The 16,030-nt window shown below is 40.5% G+C and overlaps 1 protein-coding gene across 1 annotated transcript in view; it reads right to left on the bottom strand.

Moving 5' to 3' along the window:
- The window catches only part of SIAE (sialic acid acetylesterase), a 35,588-nt gene that overhangs the window by 14,850 nt on the left and 4,708 nt on the right, over window positions 1–16,030 (bottom strand). The window contains exons 3-4 of the mRNA XM_059930144.1: window positions 8,618–8,793; window positions 44–182 (exon numbers count right to left, since the gene is read on the bottom strand). Coding sequence (XP_059786127.1) covers window positions 44–182; window positions 8,618–8,793 — 315 coding nt within the window. The remainder of the gene's footprint in view (window positions 1–43; window positions 183–8,617; window positions 8,794–16,030) is intronic.

Below are 16,030 nucleotides of genomic sequence, written 5' to 3'. Positions count from 1 at the left end.
GCCCCTCACAGAAGAGATGGCACGCGTTCCAGCGACCACTTACCCAAGGTGGGCTTGGACCACCGCAAATCAACCTCGGCAAGGTCCTCCAGCTCCTGCTGAGCCTGGTTGAGAGACACGGAGAGGATGTGGACAGACTGATAGGCAGCTGTGTTCGACAGCTCACTTGTGGCATTAAATATCTGGAAAAGAAGCAGGAACGTCATTTCCGACACCGACCTAGCGGATGGTCAACGATGCTACTGCCTCCTGGTACACACCAACCCTCCGAGCTCCTTCTGAGCCTTTAGGATACCCAAACCAAATGACTAATCAGAACCAGTGGTGGGCTGGTCCGGATCGCCTTGATCCACAGAGACCATGATAAATCATGTCCCCAAAGAAGGTGGGAACACAATGAAATCTGAGATCTCAAAGACAAGTCTGTGTTAGATGAGAGGAGCTGTGGATGGGTTTAGGCTAAAGAAGGCCGATATCTTGAACGAAAATACTTCTATTAAGAAAAAGTATTTGCTAACATAAAGCCATGGCATTAACTTTTTTTTTAAATGGAGCCCAAAAGGCCGTGGGGAGGTAAGTTTATGTAATCCATAGGCCATAAGAGATGTATATTCAAAAGAAACACACCTGAGAAACGATTTTTGAACTCCTGAAACATCCTGAAATCAGCCTTAAGATGCTTATCTCCTCATCTCAGTCCTGGAAAATCACCCAGGAAAAACACGGGAGGCCTGGCAGTGTGAAAGGTGGTGTTCAGGGTGATTGCTGACAACAGTCCCAAGAAACCAGACAAAGAAAAGGGTCCGTCCAAAGACACAGCACTTTTTCCCAAAGCACTTTTTGAAACCTCACCAGTTGCCAAGAGCGTGACAGGACTGGCTTAGGGTTCTTCTGGACACGAATGTGTGTGCTACACCGACTGGTTTCATTGTTAGTCCTATGAAGCATCATTCCTCTCTGGGCTTACATGTAAGTGCTATCTCCTTCAATCCTGATTTTTCAGTAGTTATGTTTCTCTTTATTTTAAAAAGAATGTATCATAAATATATTGTTTTGCTTTCTAATTAGTGTTTGTTTTTTCTGGTCTTCTCTCCATCCCCCTGGACAGTCTGGTCTTCCCAAAACAAAGGCCTAACAGGAGCCTCCAGAAGGCCAGTTATCACTGGCCTCCGGGAACAAGAGCTCCAGCTGAGACAGGACTGCCACAGCGAGAGGCACAGGAGTCTGGGCCGCTTTCCATTGGCTGCTGGCCACAGAGTGTGCAGCTGGCTGGCTTTGCCTCCCACCCGCCACAGAGAATGCAGCTGGCCTCGCCGCTGCAGTGTAGGAGAAGCCAGAGCGCCTCCACAGAGCATTTCATTGAAATGCGCTGCCCCCTGAATCGCCTTTTGACTTGCCGCTGAGCCTGCTGTGGCCAATAAGACGGCCAGATGCAAAAGAAATGGCTCTTTAGGTCCCAGTGGGAGCCGCAGCCTGAAATGCTCCCTGGGTAATGGCAGCTCTAGGCTGTCAGGGTTACTGGTCTTTCCACACATGGTCTCAGGAAAATTCCATAGGAAATCCAGACCTGCTTGTTCAGGATCTTCCCTGGCAAGTTTCATGTAAAATAAACATTAAAGACTAAGAAGAGACTAATGCACTCACAGTATATTTTGGCAGGGAAGTTATTTTTCAGCAGCAAGTACCTGTAAAAAGTCGCCTCCCTTGAAATTCAGTTCTGCACCAAGCACTAAGGATCGTATGTTGCTTCCATGGAAACAGGGGATGAAACTGCTTCTCTCCACCCACACCAGCTTCTGCACCGACTGGGAACTCCAGTGCCTCCTCGCAATGAGACGCTAGTTTCAGGGGGCAGTGCAGGGAACATGCGTCTTGTCTTTTAGACCCGTTGCTAACACTGTAGAGTATCGCAAGGCCAACAGAACTGGGGGGAGCGGGGCGGGGCGGGGGTTGGCATCCTCCTCTATTGTTACCAGCACACAGAACTGGATCCAAAGCATTGGCTGGAAAACTTCCATTTTCAAACTCACATTTGTGTATTATTTCAAGCCAAAGCTCGAAAGCCACAGTAAGTGTTAGCAAAAATGGGGGTGGGGGGAAATTCTTGCTGCATCTGATGACAATTACTTCTGAAATTGGTATCCTGTCCCAATATCACCGAGCCTTTTTGATGGAAGGATTTCCTTGGGGATACTGGCAGCAAACTTAGGAATAAAGAGATTTCAGGAAGATTTTCATTTAAATGACACTTGGTTTCCCTGCTGATGAGAGGGGAAGCCTTACTCCATCTGCTGAGATCAAATTTCATCTCATCAAACACCTCAGTGTAATTATTTTTCTACCAAGTATTGAAATGAGGATGTAAATGAATACCAAGGTATTTGAAGTCATTAAGGCTGCAGCAACTGGGAGAGCCCTACCACCTCTCTGGGGACCCGCAGTTCACCATCAAAGCAGCTGCTCACTGGTGTTCATTTTGTAACCTTTATACTACATTCTTGAATTAATGAAGAAACGTCAAGAATCTATTTCCTCAGAGAATCTTGGCATGGGGTCTGCACAGGGGAGCAAGGCATGTGTGTGAATGTGTGTGTGTATGTGCACACAAGTGCACGCACTGACGGACACAGGGAAACTTTACTTAAAAGAATTTGGATCCTGTATGTTACTTTACCTTCTACCACAGTACAATATAGCAGATTTAGTTCAGAGAATAACTACAAATAAGCCAGTCATCACAACTCCTATGAATCTGGTATTGTAATGTGGCACCAGCCCTTCTCTTCTGGATTTTAATTCCCCTATTTGTAAAGCAGGAATGTGGGGATTGCTGAGATATTGAAAAATGGGCTTTCTATCTAATGTTGGCCATCTTCTTCCGAGCTAACTACAAATATCCAAGTCTTAAGACATACCCTGACTTAGGAGGTGACAGATGAACATTTAGACTTTCCTCCATTTATAAACATCTCACTCAGTGTTATAAATAACACTTGATTTTAAAATTCCACTTTACCCTAACAACAAGATGGGCATACAATCTGCCATTTCGCTCATTTGACTGTGAAGAGTGGTTGGTTATAGTGGAAATCTTATCTCCTCAGAAAAGTCACATGGAGGGAGAGAAGGAGAAAGACAGAGACTCTATGTGTGTACACGCGCGTGTGTGTTGGGAGTCTTCAGGGGGAAAGGAGCAAGTGGAATCAAAGAGGAGTCATGTGAAGCATCCTTTTGATCAAAAAATAAAGTTCTACCGAGGGTTAAGAGACTAGAAAACTTGCCTTTTGGTACTGTCAGCCCCTAAAATTCAGTCTTGCAGACTAAGTGCGTGATTTAAAACAAACAAAAAAAATTAACACTTGTCTTTTTCAGATGGAATCTTTTTTCTATTTCCCTGTATCTCAGAGCTTGTAGCCCTAGTTTAATACAGAATATGCTTAAGAGTAAATTCCAGGCAGAAAGAATGTGTTCTGTCTTAACAATCAAAATCTGATTAAGCCTGACAGAAAATGGGATGAGATCCCCTGGCACAGATTGCGGCTGAAAACCTGACTGTACAGATACAAATAGATCTGGTCCATGCCTTTCTGTGCAAACAGAGAACTGTAATTAAAGCATTAAGGAAAATACTGTTTTCCTTAATGAGTTAACAGCAATCCCACTTCTATATAAAACCATGCTTTCTATCAAGAGATAAAACTTCAATTTTGCTTCTATTCACTTATGTTAAAAGGGAGCCCAGTTAAAGCCCAGTTAAAGTCCAGTTTAATAAACATTTAAATTCAAAAGGTTTCCGTATACTTAAGTAGGGCAGGAAGCAAGACTAAGAAAAATATTGGTTAGGAAGACATAAATGCAAGAATTTAGATTTTTAAATTAGAAAACTAATAATGAAAGGAAGTAGATATGTCCAGAATAGAATCTTTTTAGGAGCATTATTTATTAATTGGTTAAAAAAAGGAAAAAATAAAAAAGGAAGAAACCATAAGGGGTAGAAGCTATAGAAGCAAAACAAGAAATCATAAGTATACGCAAGGACTCAATTTTATAAAATTTTTTAAAAAGATTAATTGAGATCATGGTCTAGCTGTAGAGGTTTTTAAATCTCAAATTTAAATATTTCTCAAAGATGGAGAAGTAGATAATGGAAAAAAGGCAAGGAAATAAAAATCAACTTGAGGAGGAACTGAGTTTTAGAGAAAGAGCTAGGGAAGACAATCTTTTCGAGATCTTAACCTATTAAAGGAAACAAATGAAAGTACACATCAAAGTATATAAACATATTAGTTCTGATGAATAATGCAAATTAAATCATTTATTCCTAAGATTCTTATTTATATAATGTGCCTCTTTATTGTAAACTGAGCCTTTGATAGATATTTAAGATATCAGTTAGGTGAATATCAATTTCTTGATTTTTTAACTTGCTCTTAAAAATTATAGTTATTTCATGCTCATTATAGAAAAATCAAAAAATACAGACAAGCAAAGAAAACTAATTCCAATTTCAAATGTGCCAAAGAATTTAACTCACACTAACTTCTCTGGATGTCTGATACTGAGTGAAAAATATTTACTCATCTTTCAGCAATATTTTAAGCTGATAATCTTTAAATATGTCTATGAACTTGCTACTGTCCAGCCCTTATCCTAATATAAATGAAACAGCAATGGTCTCGCTTACTTTTATTTTGAAATCAGATAGCTTCCACTAAACAAAGCAATGACAATTCTGAGGCCCAAAAGCAATAACCCCATCACACCGTACCTAGAAATCCACTCTCTTTATTCTAGACTGTTTTTGTGCTCAATTAGAAGGTGGAGTTGTTTTTAAAAAGAAATCTCAGTGCTAAAGACATTTAGCACCAAGGCTTTTGTTCTACCACCATTGTCTTGCTAGGATACCAATTAACAATTAAGAAACTTTCTCCCTTGATAACTCTTTCAATGTCCTTTTTATCCAGCGTTACTTAAGAGACCTCACTCATCGTGTGTCAGAGGGGCTCTATCCTCTAATAGCAATGGGGACAGGAACACTTCAAGATGAGTTTCATCACTGACAACGTATTGGCAGGTCGGCATTCCCTTGTTCTGTCCCACTTGATTCTCCAGGTACTGTATATGCCCCATCCCCTACCTGGGAGCTCATGTAGTGCTCTTCCTCCCGACATTCTATCAGTGTAAACAGAGCCCAGTGAAGTCTCTCTATAGCTACAATAAGGGAGAAAAAAATGTTAGTTCTCAAAATTTAAGAAAAATTAATCTTCAAAGGCCATGACTGAAACAGAGAAAAAAACTGACACTAACAAAAGAAATCCTAGGCTATGAAAAAGTTGAGCAAAAAGAGTCATTAATGGCTCTTATTTCTGTGTAAAAAAATATATATATATTAATTTGATATATGAATATATATATCAATTTGACACATGACCCCTAACTGAAGTATCAAGGTGTCTGCGTGCGGCTTACCTTGGGATGGTTCAACAATAACAACAACAAACAGATAAATCAAATATGGCAAAATACTTACAACTGTCGATCTAGGTGATGGATATATAGGTCTTTATAAGTCTCTTAACTTTTGTGTGTGTTTGATGTTTTTACAATAAAAAGCTTTTTAAAATAATGACATCTTATATTTAGACATTACTTTTCAATTTATAAGGGCCTTTTAGAGACAAACAAAATAGTTTAATCTTCATAATGGCCCAGTTAGGCCAGATATAGTTGTAGTACAGTCATTAAAACTAAGCCTGAGACATTTAACAAAATTCAACAAACTTTCATGATAAAAACTCTAAGACAAGTAGGAATAGAGGGAAATTTTCTCAATATGATAAAAGGCGTTTATGAAAAACCCACAGGTCACATCATAGAAAGACTGAAAGCGTCCTCCCTAAGACCAAGAACAAGACAAGGATGTCTGTTTTCATCACTGCTAGTCAACATTGTACTGGAAGTTCTAGCCAGAGCTGTTAGACAAGATAAAAGAAATAAAAGCATCCAAATTGCAAAACAAAAAAGGTAAAACTATTTCTAACTTCAGATAATATGCTCCTATACATAGAAAATCCCAAAGAACCTATAAGAAAGCTACTAGAGCTAATAAACAAATTCAGCAAAGTTTCAGGGTACAACATCAAAATGCAAAAATCATTTGTTCTATAAATGAGCAATGAACAATCCTAAAAGGAAATTAAGAAAGAAGTTCTATTTATAATAGTATGTAAAAGAAAAATACTTCAGAATAAATCTACCCAAGCAGGTAAAAGACTTGTACACTGAAAAACTATAAAATATTACTGAAAAAAAAAATAAGGACGATCTAAATTAATAGAAAAACATTCTATGTTCATGGATAGGAAGACTTAACATTGTTAAAATGTCAGTACTACCCAAAGCAATCTACAAATTCAACACAATACCTATCAAAATTCCAACAACCTTTTTTGCAGAAATGGAAAATCATATCCTCACATTTATATGGAATTACAAGGGATCTTGAACAGCCAAAACAATCTTGAAAAAGAAGAATAAAGTTGGAGCAGTCACATGTCTCAACTTTGAAACTTACTACAAAGCTACAGTAATTAAAACAGTATGGTACTGCCATAAGAAGAGACATATAGACAAATGGAATAGACTAGAAAGCCGAGAAATAAACCCTCATATATATGACCAATGGATTTTTGAAAAAAGTGCCAAGACCATTCAATAGAGGAAGGACAGTGTTTTCAACAATTGATGCTGGGAGAACTGGATAGCCACTTGCAAAAGAATGAAGTTAGACCCTCACCTTACACTATATACAAAAAAGTGATTAAAACGGATCAAAGACCTAAACTTAAGAGATAAAACTAAAAAACTCTTAGAAGAAACATTGGGAAAATCTTCATGTCATTGGACTTGGCAACAATTTCAAGAAGATGATACTAAAAGCATAGACAACAAAAGAAAACATAGATAAATTGAACTTCATAAAAATTAAAACTTTTATGTATCAAAGGACACTCTCAAAAAAGTGAAATGACAAACTAAGAATGAGACAAAATATTTACAGATCGTGTATCTGACAAGCGATTAATACCTAGAAGATACAAATAATTCCTACAATTTAACAACAAGCAACCCAATTCAAAAATGGGCAAAGGGCCAAAGTAAACAATTTTCCAAATAAGACATACAAATGGCCAATAAATACATGAGATAATACTCAACATCACAAGTCATTAGAGAATGCAAATCAAAACCACATTAAGATACCACTGCACACCTACTAGTGTGGCTATAATCAAGAAAATGGAAAGTAACACGTGTTAGAATGCAGTGAAATTAGAACCTTTGTATATTGCTGGTAGGAATGTAAAATGGTACAGCCACTGTGGAAATGGTTTGGTGGTTCCTCAAAAGTTAAATATAGAACTAATCCAGCAATTCCACTCATAGGCCTGTATCCAAAAGAATTGAAAGCAGGAACTGGAACAGATATCTGTACATCAATGTTCATAGCAGCATTACTCACAATAGCCAAAAGGTGGAAACAACCCAGGTGTTCATCAATAAATGAATGGATAAGCAAAATGTGGCATATACAATGGAATACAATTCAACCATAAAAAGGGATAAAAGTTTGATATATGCTACATGGATGGACCTTGAAAGCATGATCCTTAGCAAGATAAGTCAGACACAGAAGAACAAGTATTGTATGGTTCCACTTATATGAGGTACCTAGAAGAGGCAAATTCATAGAGAGAAAGCAGAATAGAGGTTACCAGGAGGCAGGAGGAAGGGGAAGGGGGGATTTATTGTTTAATGGGTACAGAGTATACATTGGGGATGATGAAAAAGTTTTGAGGATAGATAGTGGTGATGGGTACACACAGCACTGTGAATATATTTAATGCCACTGAATTGTACACTTACCAACAATGATACATATTATGTTATATTCATTTTAACCATAATTTTTTAAAAGCATGTTTTACAAAGTTTCATAAACACCAAGTGATTTGCTCCAAGCCATACAACTAGTAAGAGGCAAAGCCAACATTCACTCTCAATTTTTAAATCTCCATGAAAACAAAAGACAGAGTATGTTAGCTGCCCAGCATCCAAACAAAATCTAATTGTTTTGATTTCCTAGGCTCTCTCCAGAAGCTCATCTTCTAAGACCAATCAAAAAGAAGAGTAATCTACTTTGCCTTCAATTTGATATGAAATCTCCATTACCATCAAATACTCTGTAGCTTCTGCCTTTAGCCCAGGAAGGTGAGAAAATAGTGCCCCACACACTGACACACTAGCCGTGACTAAGAAAGCAGGCTCTGAGGTCGCATTCATATCCTGGCTCCACAATTACACTGTGACCTTAGGCAGGGAACTTAACCTCAGATGGGCCAGTTTCCTCATCTGTGAGATAGGAATATCTTATAAGTACTTACCACATAAAGTTGTTAATCGAATTAATTAACACATGCAAAGAAAGCACTTAGAACAGATCTTGGCACATGGTAGAAAAAGAAGGCTTCTACCTCCTTCTCCTCCTTGCCCCTTTCCTCTTCCTCGTTTATCTTCCTCGTACCAACATTATTAACACTGAGACTCTGCAAATTACCTGTGAAACAGTCATCTGCATGTTACTTTGCCCACTGCAAAGCCAGACATCTCCAAATAAGACATCATGAATTCTCAGGGTGAAGTTCTTCCTCCCAAGAATCTGCTGTGCCATCACTTCATAAGGTCCACCAGGCTTCACAGGATCCAGTACCACCATCCAGCTATTAGAGTGTGCTGAAATAATAATAAGGCTCCAAGAATTAATCAATCAATCAACTAAAGTGAAATTAAAACCCAATCCTGTCATGCATCAGACTCATTTGTGGCGATTCCCAGCTTCTGTGATGAACTGGATTCAAAGCTATGAAGATTGGCCAAATTTCAGACAGGTCAACAGAAATAACAAAAGCAGCAGCGTAGCTATCTTTAATCTGTACCAATCCCTCCTTACTTTTAATCAAAGCATTTACAAGAAAAATAAATCACCAGTTATAGTCCTAAACGAGGCTAGACAAAAATACACAGAGATTAAAATTCAAGGGAGTTTAATACAAAAACATAAAATAGAAATTCTTCCTATACCATCCAACTATCAATATTAACATAATCCTAATCTAACAGATTTACCCAGTGCCCCAAACTAACTTGTGAGCACAGGTTAGAGAAAATTACTTATCCTCTGAAACTGACTTGATGGTATCATCCTTGTCATCAACCCCCCAACTCCTCCCCCTGTTGCTCTCAGGGATTAATACCACCAGTGGTTCTGAGCTCTCTTATCAACAGTTAAACAGGTGACACATAAAGAAGTAGTAGGAGGCACATAAATTAATCTCTCTTTGAAGAAGATATTGAGACTTGCCCAATTAATTATTTTCACAGAGTTATTTACCAGACTTAAGGTTTTTGAACGCAGTTTGGGAGATGAAAAGCTATCCAAGACCCTATTTCAGAAATTCATAGCATATTCCTTAGCAACCACCCCCCTACCACCTTCCCACCTCTCACCCACGCACACCACCACCGCTGCCAACATCATACTCGGAGACTTAAGAAAAATATCTTCCAAGTGGCAAAATTATGCCTAGGAGAACCAAACAACAGGAACAAAGTTGAAGAAACGAGAGGGAGAAAACAGACAAAATAGAGAGATGATTGTTTTAAAATAAATATTCTTGGACTTCCCTGGTGGCGCAGTGGTTAAGAATCTGCCTGCCAATGCAGGAAACACGGGTTCGAGCCCTGGTCCGGGAAGATCCCACATGCCACGGAGCAACTAAGCCCGTGTGCCACAACTACTGAGCCTGTGCTCTAGAGCTTGCGAGCCACAACTGCTGAGCCCGCGGGCCACAACTACTGAAGCCCATGTGCCTAGAGCCCATGCTCCGCAACGAGAAGCCACCACAATGAGAAGTCCGCACACCGCAATGAACAGTAGCCCCCGCTCGCCACAACTAGAGAAAGCCCACGCGCAGCAACGAAGACCCAACGCAGCCAAAAATAAATAAATTAAATAAATAAATTTTTAAGAAAAGAAATTTATTAAAAAAATAAATATTCTTGGCATAATGCTGAAGAATATGGACTGATTTATAATTTGTGTCCATCGTATCAATGTAAATTCAAAGGGAAAGAATGGCAAGAGCTAGAAACAAGGCATCCTTAGGTTATTACACCAACCGGAAAAAATTAATTATAAAAAAACTAGCCAAGTGCCTACTCGTGCCAGACACTGTGCTAAGTTCCTCTTAATCAGTAAGAGCTAAGAAGAGAAGTCCAGCCTCACGGCAGGAGATTGGTAAAGGCTCAAACCATAAAGGATTACTCAGAGTCCTGTGGGAAGCATGCAAACCCCTCAGGCATCAGTGAAAGGGCACAGGTCGCTCCTCTCAGAAGCGCGACTGACTGAGCCTGCTACTCTCACCCCTGCGAGGTCAATTAAGCCCAGGACCAAACGTTCGCTATTGCTTTTAACACCACCAATAGTCACAGACATCAACATATTAAATGCAGAATTCACCTAACACAGAAAAATCACTGTTTTGGAAACAGTGGGCAGCTAGTACAGATTGTGTCGCACAGGTGTGATGTGCTCCGTATGGCTCTCTCGTCTGAGCAGGCAGACTCTCCAATCTGTCCCAACCACAGCCTTGCCAAGGTCTTTCCAGACTTCTTGCACTGACGTTGCTTACTGGAGCTCTGTCCTCCTGCCACCAACATTACTCATTTGTGATGATGAGGTCAATCCCTAGAAAACCCAGGACAGGACTATTTTTGAGCCTTCTACTACTGTACAAGCTATTCCTAGTCCCTGCTGTTAATTAGGTATTTACATTTAGTCTCTATCCAGGCAATATGGCTGGTGTGGAAAAGCGCCTTCACCAGAGCTTCTGAAAAGCTTTGCTGCCCAGCAATAAAAAGACAAAGACGGAAAGGGGGGGGATATTGGGGCAAAACAGGGCAACACCATCCTACACCCGGAGGATGAGCTCCCTCTAGAGCCTAAAGCGTCTGAAGAGAACTAGGCATGGAGATCTGAGCCTTATTCCCCAGGACTGCTCCCCCGCAGGAAACTGCTCGACTTCCACAAAGACCTTGCAGAACTTCCTTCTGTTCTAGTCCTCGAGTTCTTTTAGTTTCTAGCTCTTTTCCTCTCCCACCTCGTAAGAGAAAAACTCTGACACAAGAATGAGTGTTAAGTAAAGTTAACTGCCACGCAAGGCAGGGGAAACCAGCTCCACTACAGAGGGGTTATTAATGGTCAAAGTAACTCAGAAATAATTTGTTTAAAACAATGTGGATTTACTGCCATGTAAGTATCGATATATACAAAAGAGAGCGGCCCTTGTGAAGACTGTTTCTTAGACTCAAGGCAAGGGTGGGACGTTTCACAAGGAGAATTGATTAGGCCTTGGCCTGTCCATTAAGGACCGGTTGATGAAAGTGCAGCTGAACACAGGCCAGTGAAGTCCAGTTATAGATTTCAGAAACTGTGTTGACCCACCAAGTCCATTAGGTTGAGTCCAAGCAATAAAATTGAGTGATGGGACTTCCCTGGTGGCACAGTGGTTAAGAATCCGCCTGCCCATGTAGGGGACACGGGTTCGAGCCCTGGTCTGGGAAGATCCCACATGCCGCGGAGCAACTAAGCCTGCGAGCCACAACTACTGAGCCCGCGCGCCACAACTACTGAAGCCCGCGCGCCTAAAGCCCGTGCTCCACAAGAGAAGCCACCGCAATGAGAAGCCCATGCACCGCAAGAAAGAGTAGCCCCCACTCACCACAACTAGAGAAAAGCCCGAGAGCAGCAACAAAGACCCAATGCAGCCAAACATACATACATACACAGATAATAAATAAATAAATAAATATTTAAAAAAAAAATTGAGTGACAAACCACAAAGAGTTGAAGTTCACCATCCAGCTGGCTTTTGCTGAGCTTGATGGGCTTTCTGAGCAACAGTTGCTCTGGTTCCTTCCTCTGGGCCCCAATCACTTGCTATCTTGCGACATCTCTTACCAAACCGGGCTCAGGTTTCTGTAAATGCTCATTTTTGTTGCATTCAAATCTCTGCTTCCTCCCATTCTTTCTTCTTCTATCTAGGAAGATTCATGCCCTTCCTTCATTGTACAGCTACTGAGAGAGTTTACTGGGTGCCAGGCACTCCATCAAGTAAATGGCAGAGAGTAAACCCCAGTCCTCCTGGGTTATACTGACAAGAAAGCCACGCAAACTGACTGGGGCTTTGTGTTTTCCGGCCAATGGTTAGCGTATCTGGTGGCCTATTTCTCACTGTCCCTCTTCTCTTCCTCTTCCAGCCAAGAGCATAAGTAAAGAACTCTCTCCATGTTCTCTCCATCTCCCTGACCAACCCCACCTCAAAATGGGAATAATAAACAATCAAAGCCAAAAAATTAAAAGAATTTGTCTAGAGACATGATTAGTCATGAAGTGCATCTTGCTATATTTTCTCTTTGCTATTCACATCAGATGTTAATTGTTTTTCAGGTTATTGTGCCAAATCTCAGAAACCAAGAAGAGAAAAAGGAAAATTATCCAACAACCTTTCCCTTCCCAAGAGGGAGAACCTAGAGCTGGAAGCAGCCCTAATCACCTCTTCCCCCACAGAAGCCTGGCACTTCACCAGGTGCAGACGGGTCCACTCGTTTGTGGAAGTGACCTGGAGCTAAAGAAGGCCTTACTGCCCAAACCGCCCCTGCCTGACCTGCATTATTCTGTATAAAGTTCATCTCCACCACCACCAAATATGAATGTAAAAAAAAAAAAGCTTAACTATTTTTCTATCAATAAAACTGTTGATGCAAGTTACTTAAACTATAGCTTGCTATGGCAGACACACCCTAAGGTGACCCCCAATGAGTCACACCCTTGTACAGTCCCTCCCCTCAAGTGCAGGCAGAATATATGATTTGCTTCCAATCAACAGAAAATGGCAAACGGGATAAGATGCCATTCTCATGATTAAGTTACATTACATGGAAAAGATGAAGGGGTCTTGCAGATATAATTAAAATCCCTAATCAGTTGGCTTTAAATTAATCCAAAGGGAGATTATCCTGGGTGGGCCTGACCTAAATAAGGTGAGCCCTTTAAATAGGGTCTAGAGGTCAGAGATTTGAAGCAGCAGAAATGCTGCCATGAATTCTACAGGCACAAGGAAATGAATCTGCCAGCAACCTAAGGGTGCTTGGAAGCGAATCGTTCCCTAGTCGAGCCTCTGGATGAGAATGTAGCCCAGCCAACACCTTGATTTCAGCCTTCTGAAACTCTGAGTAGAGAACCCAGATAAATGATGGTCAGGCTTCAGATCTACAGAAATTGTGAGATAGTAAAAGTGTGTTGTTTTAAGCACCTATGTTTGTGGTAACTTATTATGTGGCATAGAAAACTAGCATGCACGTTAACACTGCAACCAGGAGATTTTTAATTTTCTAAGAGGTTTAGGCCTTTTGTATTTTCTATTTACCTCAATCATGACAAATTCAGGCAGATACACCTTCAGTTTATCACCTACATATGCATCCCCCATGTGTGTCAAAGTGAGAGGATATAGACTATTTGCCCCAGTTTTACTCCTTGTGTCTGAGAGAACCATCATGCATCACTTGACAACATGTCTTGAACAGGCCCAGAACCTGACCATATTCCAAGTCATCCCTCAGGTTTTAATTTTCCCAATGCTTAAGTGTCAGTCTGCTGGACAAAAACCTTTACGTTGTTAAATTCCACTTTGCTGTGGGCACCTAGGGGATTATAGGTAATAAGTTAAATATTAACAGAGATAGAGAGTCTGGCTGAAAATCCCAGAGTCATCATCAAAATTTAAATAGAAGTCAACCCTTCAATATGTCCTATAGTATCTCCTTTGAGAAACATTTTCTTCGCTGCCCTGTGAAATTTCTTACATGTCTATCTCTTTTATTCCAAATAACATTTTATCCATTTTGCTTCATGAGCAGGACAGAGCACGCCGTCCACGGAAGTAGGTTTGTGGATCTGTATAAACCACAATACCTTTCTTCTCTCCCAAGCCAGTGTGGAGAGCCTAACAAATAGATCTACCCGCCACCCCACCAATAACAATCTCTTTTCCTGTAAAATTACCTCAAGAGTCCATGAATCACTTGGCTCCCTTAAGCTGCTACTGGATATTTTAACTCCAAACGAAGCATCACTTTGCAGTGAAGCAACTGAAGCATTACTTGAACCTAAATTGCTAAATGTGGAAGGACAGCATGAGACAGTGAGTTCTTGGAGGGTGGGCACATTCTTCTTTGTATTTTCTAGGGTTGCTAGCTCAGTGTTTTATACATAATAAGCCTTCGGTTGATGTTTATAGAATTGAACTCAAAATAAGTGAGCAGGTTCACTATCACAGTAAAGGAGAAGAGGGGCTCATCCCCTAATTATTACCTTTTATTCCTTCTCGTCACCACCTACCCTCCTGTCTCGTCTCTGGACACTCCAAATATTGGCCCTGCAACAGCCATGAAGGGGAAAAAACTAAAAATAATGCATAAGAACATTTTTAAAAACTGAAATGCTATGTATTATGTGCTTTCTCTATTTCTACGGCACTGTACAGTCTCTGTCTCCTAAATATTTACTGGTAATGTTATTTTTTAGCACTAAGGAAATCCTATTTATTGTTTTCAAACAATTACATCAATTCTTTAGATCTCTAAATCAATGTCTTTTTACTGAGAGTACCACTATCTGTACTCTATACTGCTCATTTCTGAGATGGATGCAACACAAAAAGAAAGCACTGCTAGTCTCCTGAATTCTTCATTTTCGGTATATCCTACAAGTCACCAATAGCATTTAAATCTAACAGAGAACAACTTCTCAATCAGCTTAAGCTTCCCTTTCAGGTCTCTGAATTTCACCCAATAAGCTTCTTACCTTAAAAAGTCTTAAAACCCAAGAACTAGAAGCACTTACCTTGCATCTATGCCTGGTACTTAGTATTTCTTAATGTTTGCTGAATGGAAATGAATTATTAAAAGTCTGCACCAGCATCTGGATCGCTCTGGATTGGATATCGGTCCCGTATATTGACAAAACTAATCAGGTAATCCTTGTTTTCAGGGGCCAATAAAATTTCCACAAGCTTCGCTGTCACATATATATTCAAGTCCCCTCTCAAACCACCAGCCTCCACATTAACTCCACCCCCCCAGAGAGGCCTCCTCACCTGACTCTCACCTCAACATCCCATAGCTCCGTAGTTACCTCTAACTAAGATACAACCAGGTCTCCACTTGACCCAGCCCTGAGCACACCTTCCTGCATCCGGTAACTCTGAGCTCCTCCGCATGCTATCTTATACATCTTTATCTCTCTCTCTTTTTTTTTTTTTTTTTTACATCTTTATCTCTTCTAGACGGAGACTCCTTTTAGGACGTCTCTTCGTGAAGCCTGCTAATTGCTAATTCTCACCTATTTGAGAATTAGCCACTATTTGGGGTCAAGCCTTCAATGTCTATTGCCTAAATATCATAACAGCCTGCTAGCAGGTCCCACCACCTTTAGTCTCATGCATCTCCAATCCTTCTTCCACAGTGGTGCCAGAGTAATCTTTCTAAAATACAAATCGGACTGTGTTATTTTGCTGCTTAAAATCCATCTATCCAAAGTACAGTGTACGCTCCATAGCAACGACAAACAAGTCTCCCTACGTTTCCAACCTTATCTCCTGCCATCCACCACCGGTCACACACCCCAGTGGTCCGGACAAACCAACCTGCCTGCCATTTCTCCAGTGACCCAGGCTCACTCACGCCTCCATGCCTTTGCCCAGGCTATTCCCTCTACCTGGCTTGCCCTGCTCATCTTTCAAAATAAGCCTTAGACTAAGTTAATTTTCCCTCTTAAGCACTCCCATAGCACTCTATACTTCCCCATTGTGGCACTTACTACACTTAACTGTAATTGCTTCTTATTTTT

This window comes from Balaenoptera ricei, chromosome 8 (genome assembly GCF_028023285.1).
Source record: "Balaenoptera ricei isolate mBalRic1 chromosome 8, mBalRic1.hap2, whole genome shotgun sequence".
Classification (NCBI taxonomy): Eukaryota; Metazoa; Chordata; class Mammalia; order Artiodactyla; family Balaenopteridae; genus Balaenoptera; species Balaenoptera ricei.
The sequence above is the reverse complement of the archived record's forward strand: the minus strand, read 5'-3'. Positions and strand labels throughout refer to the sequence as shown.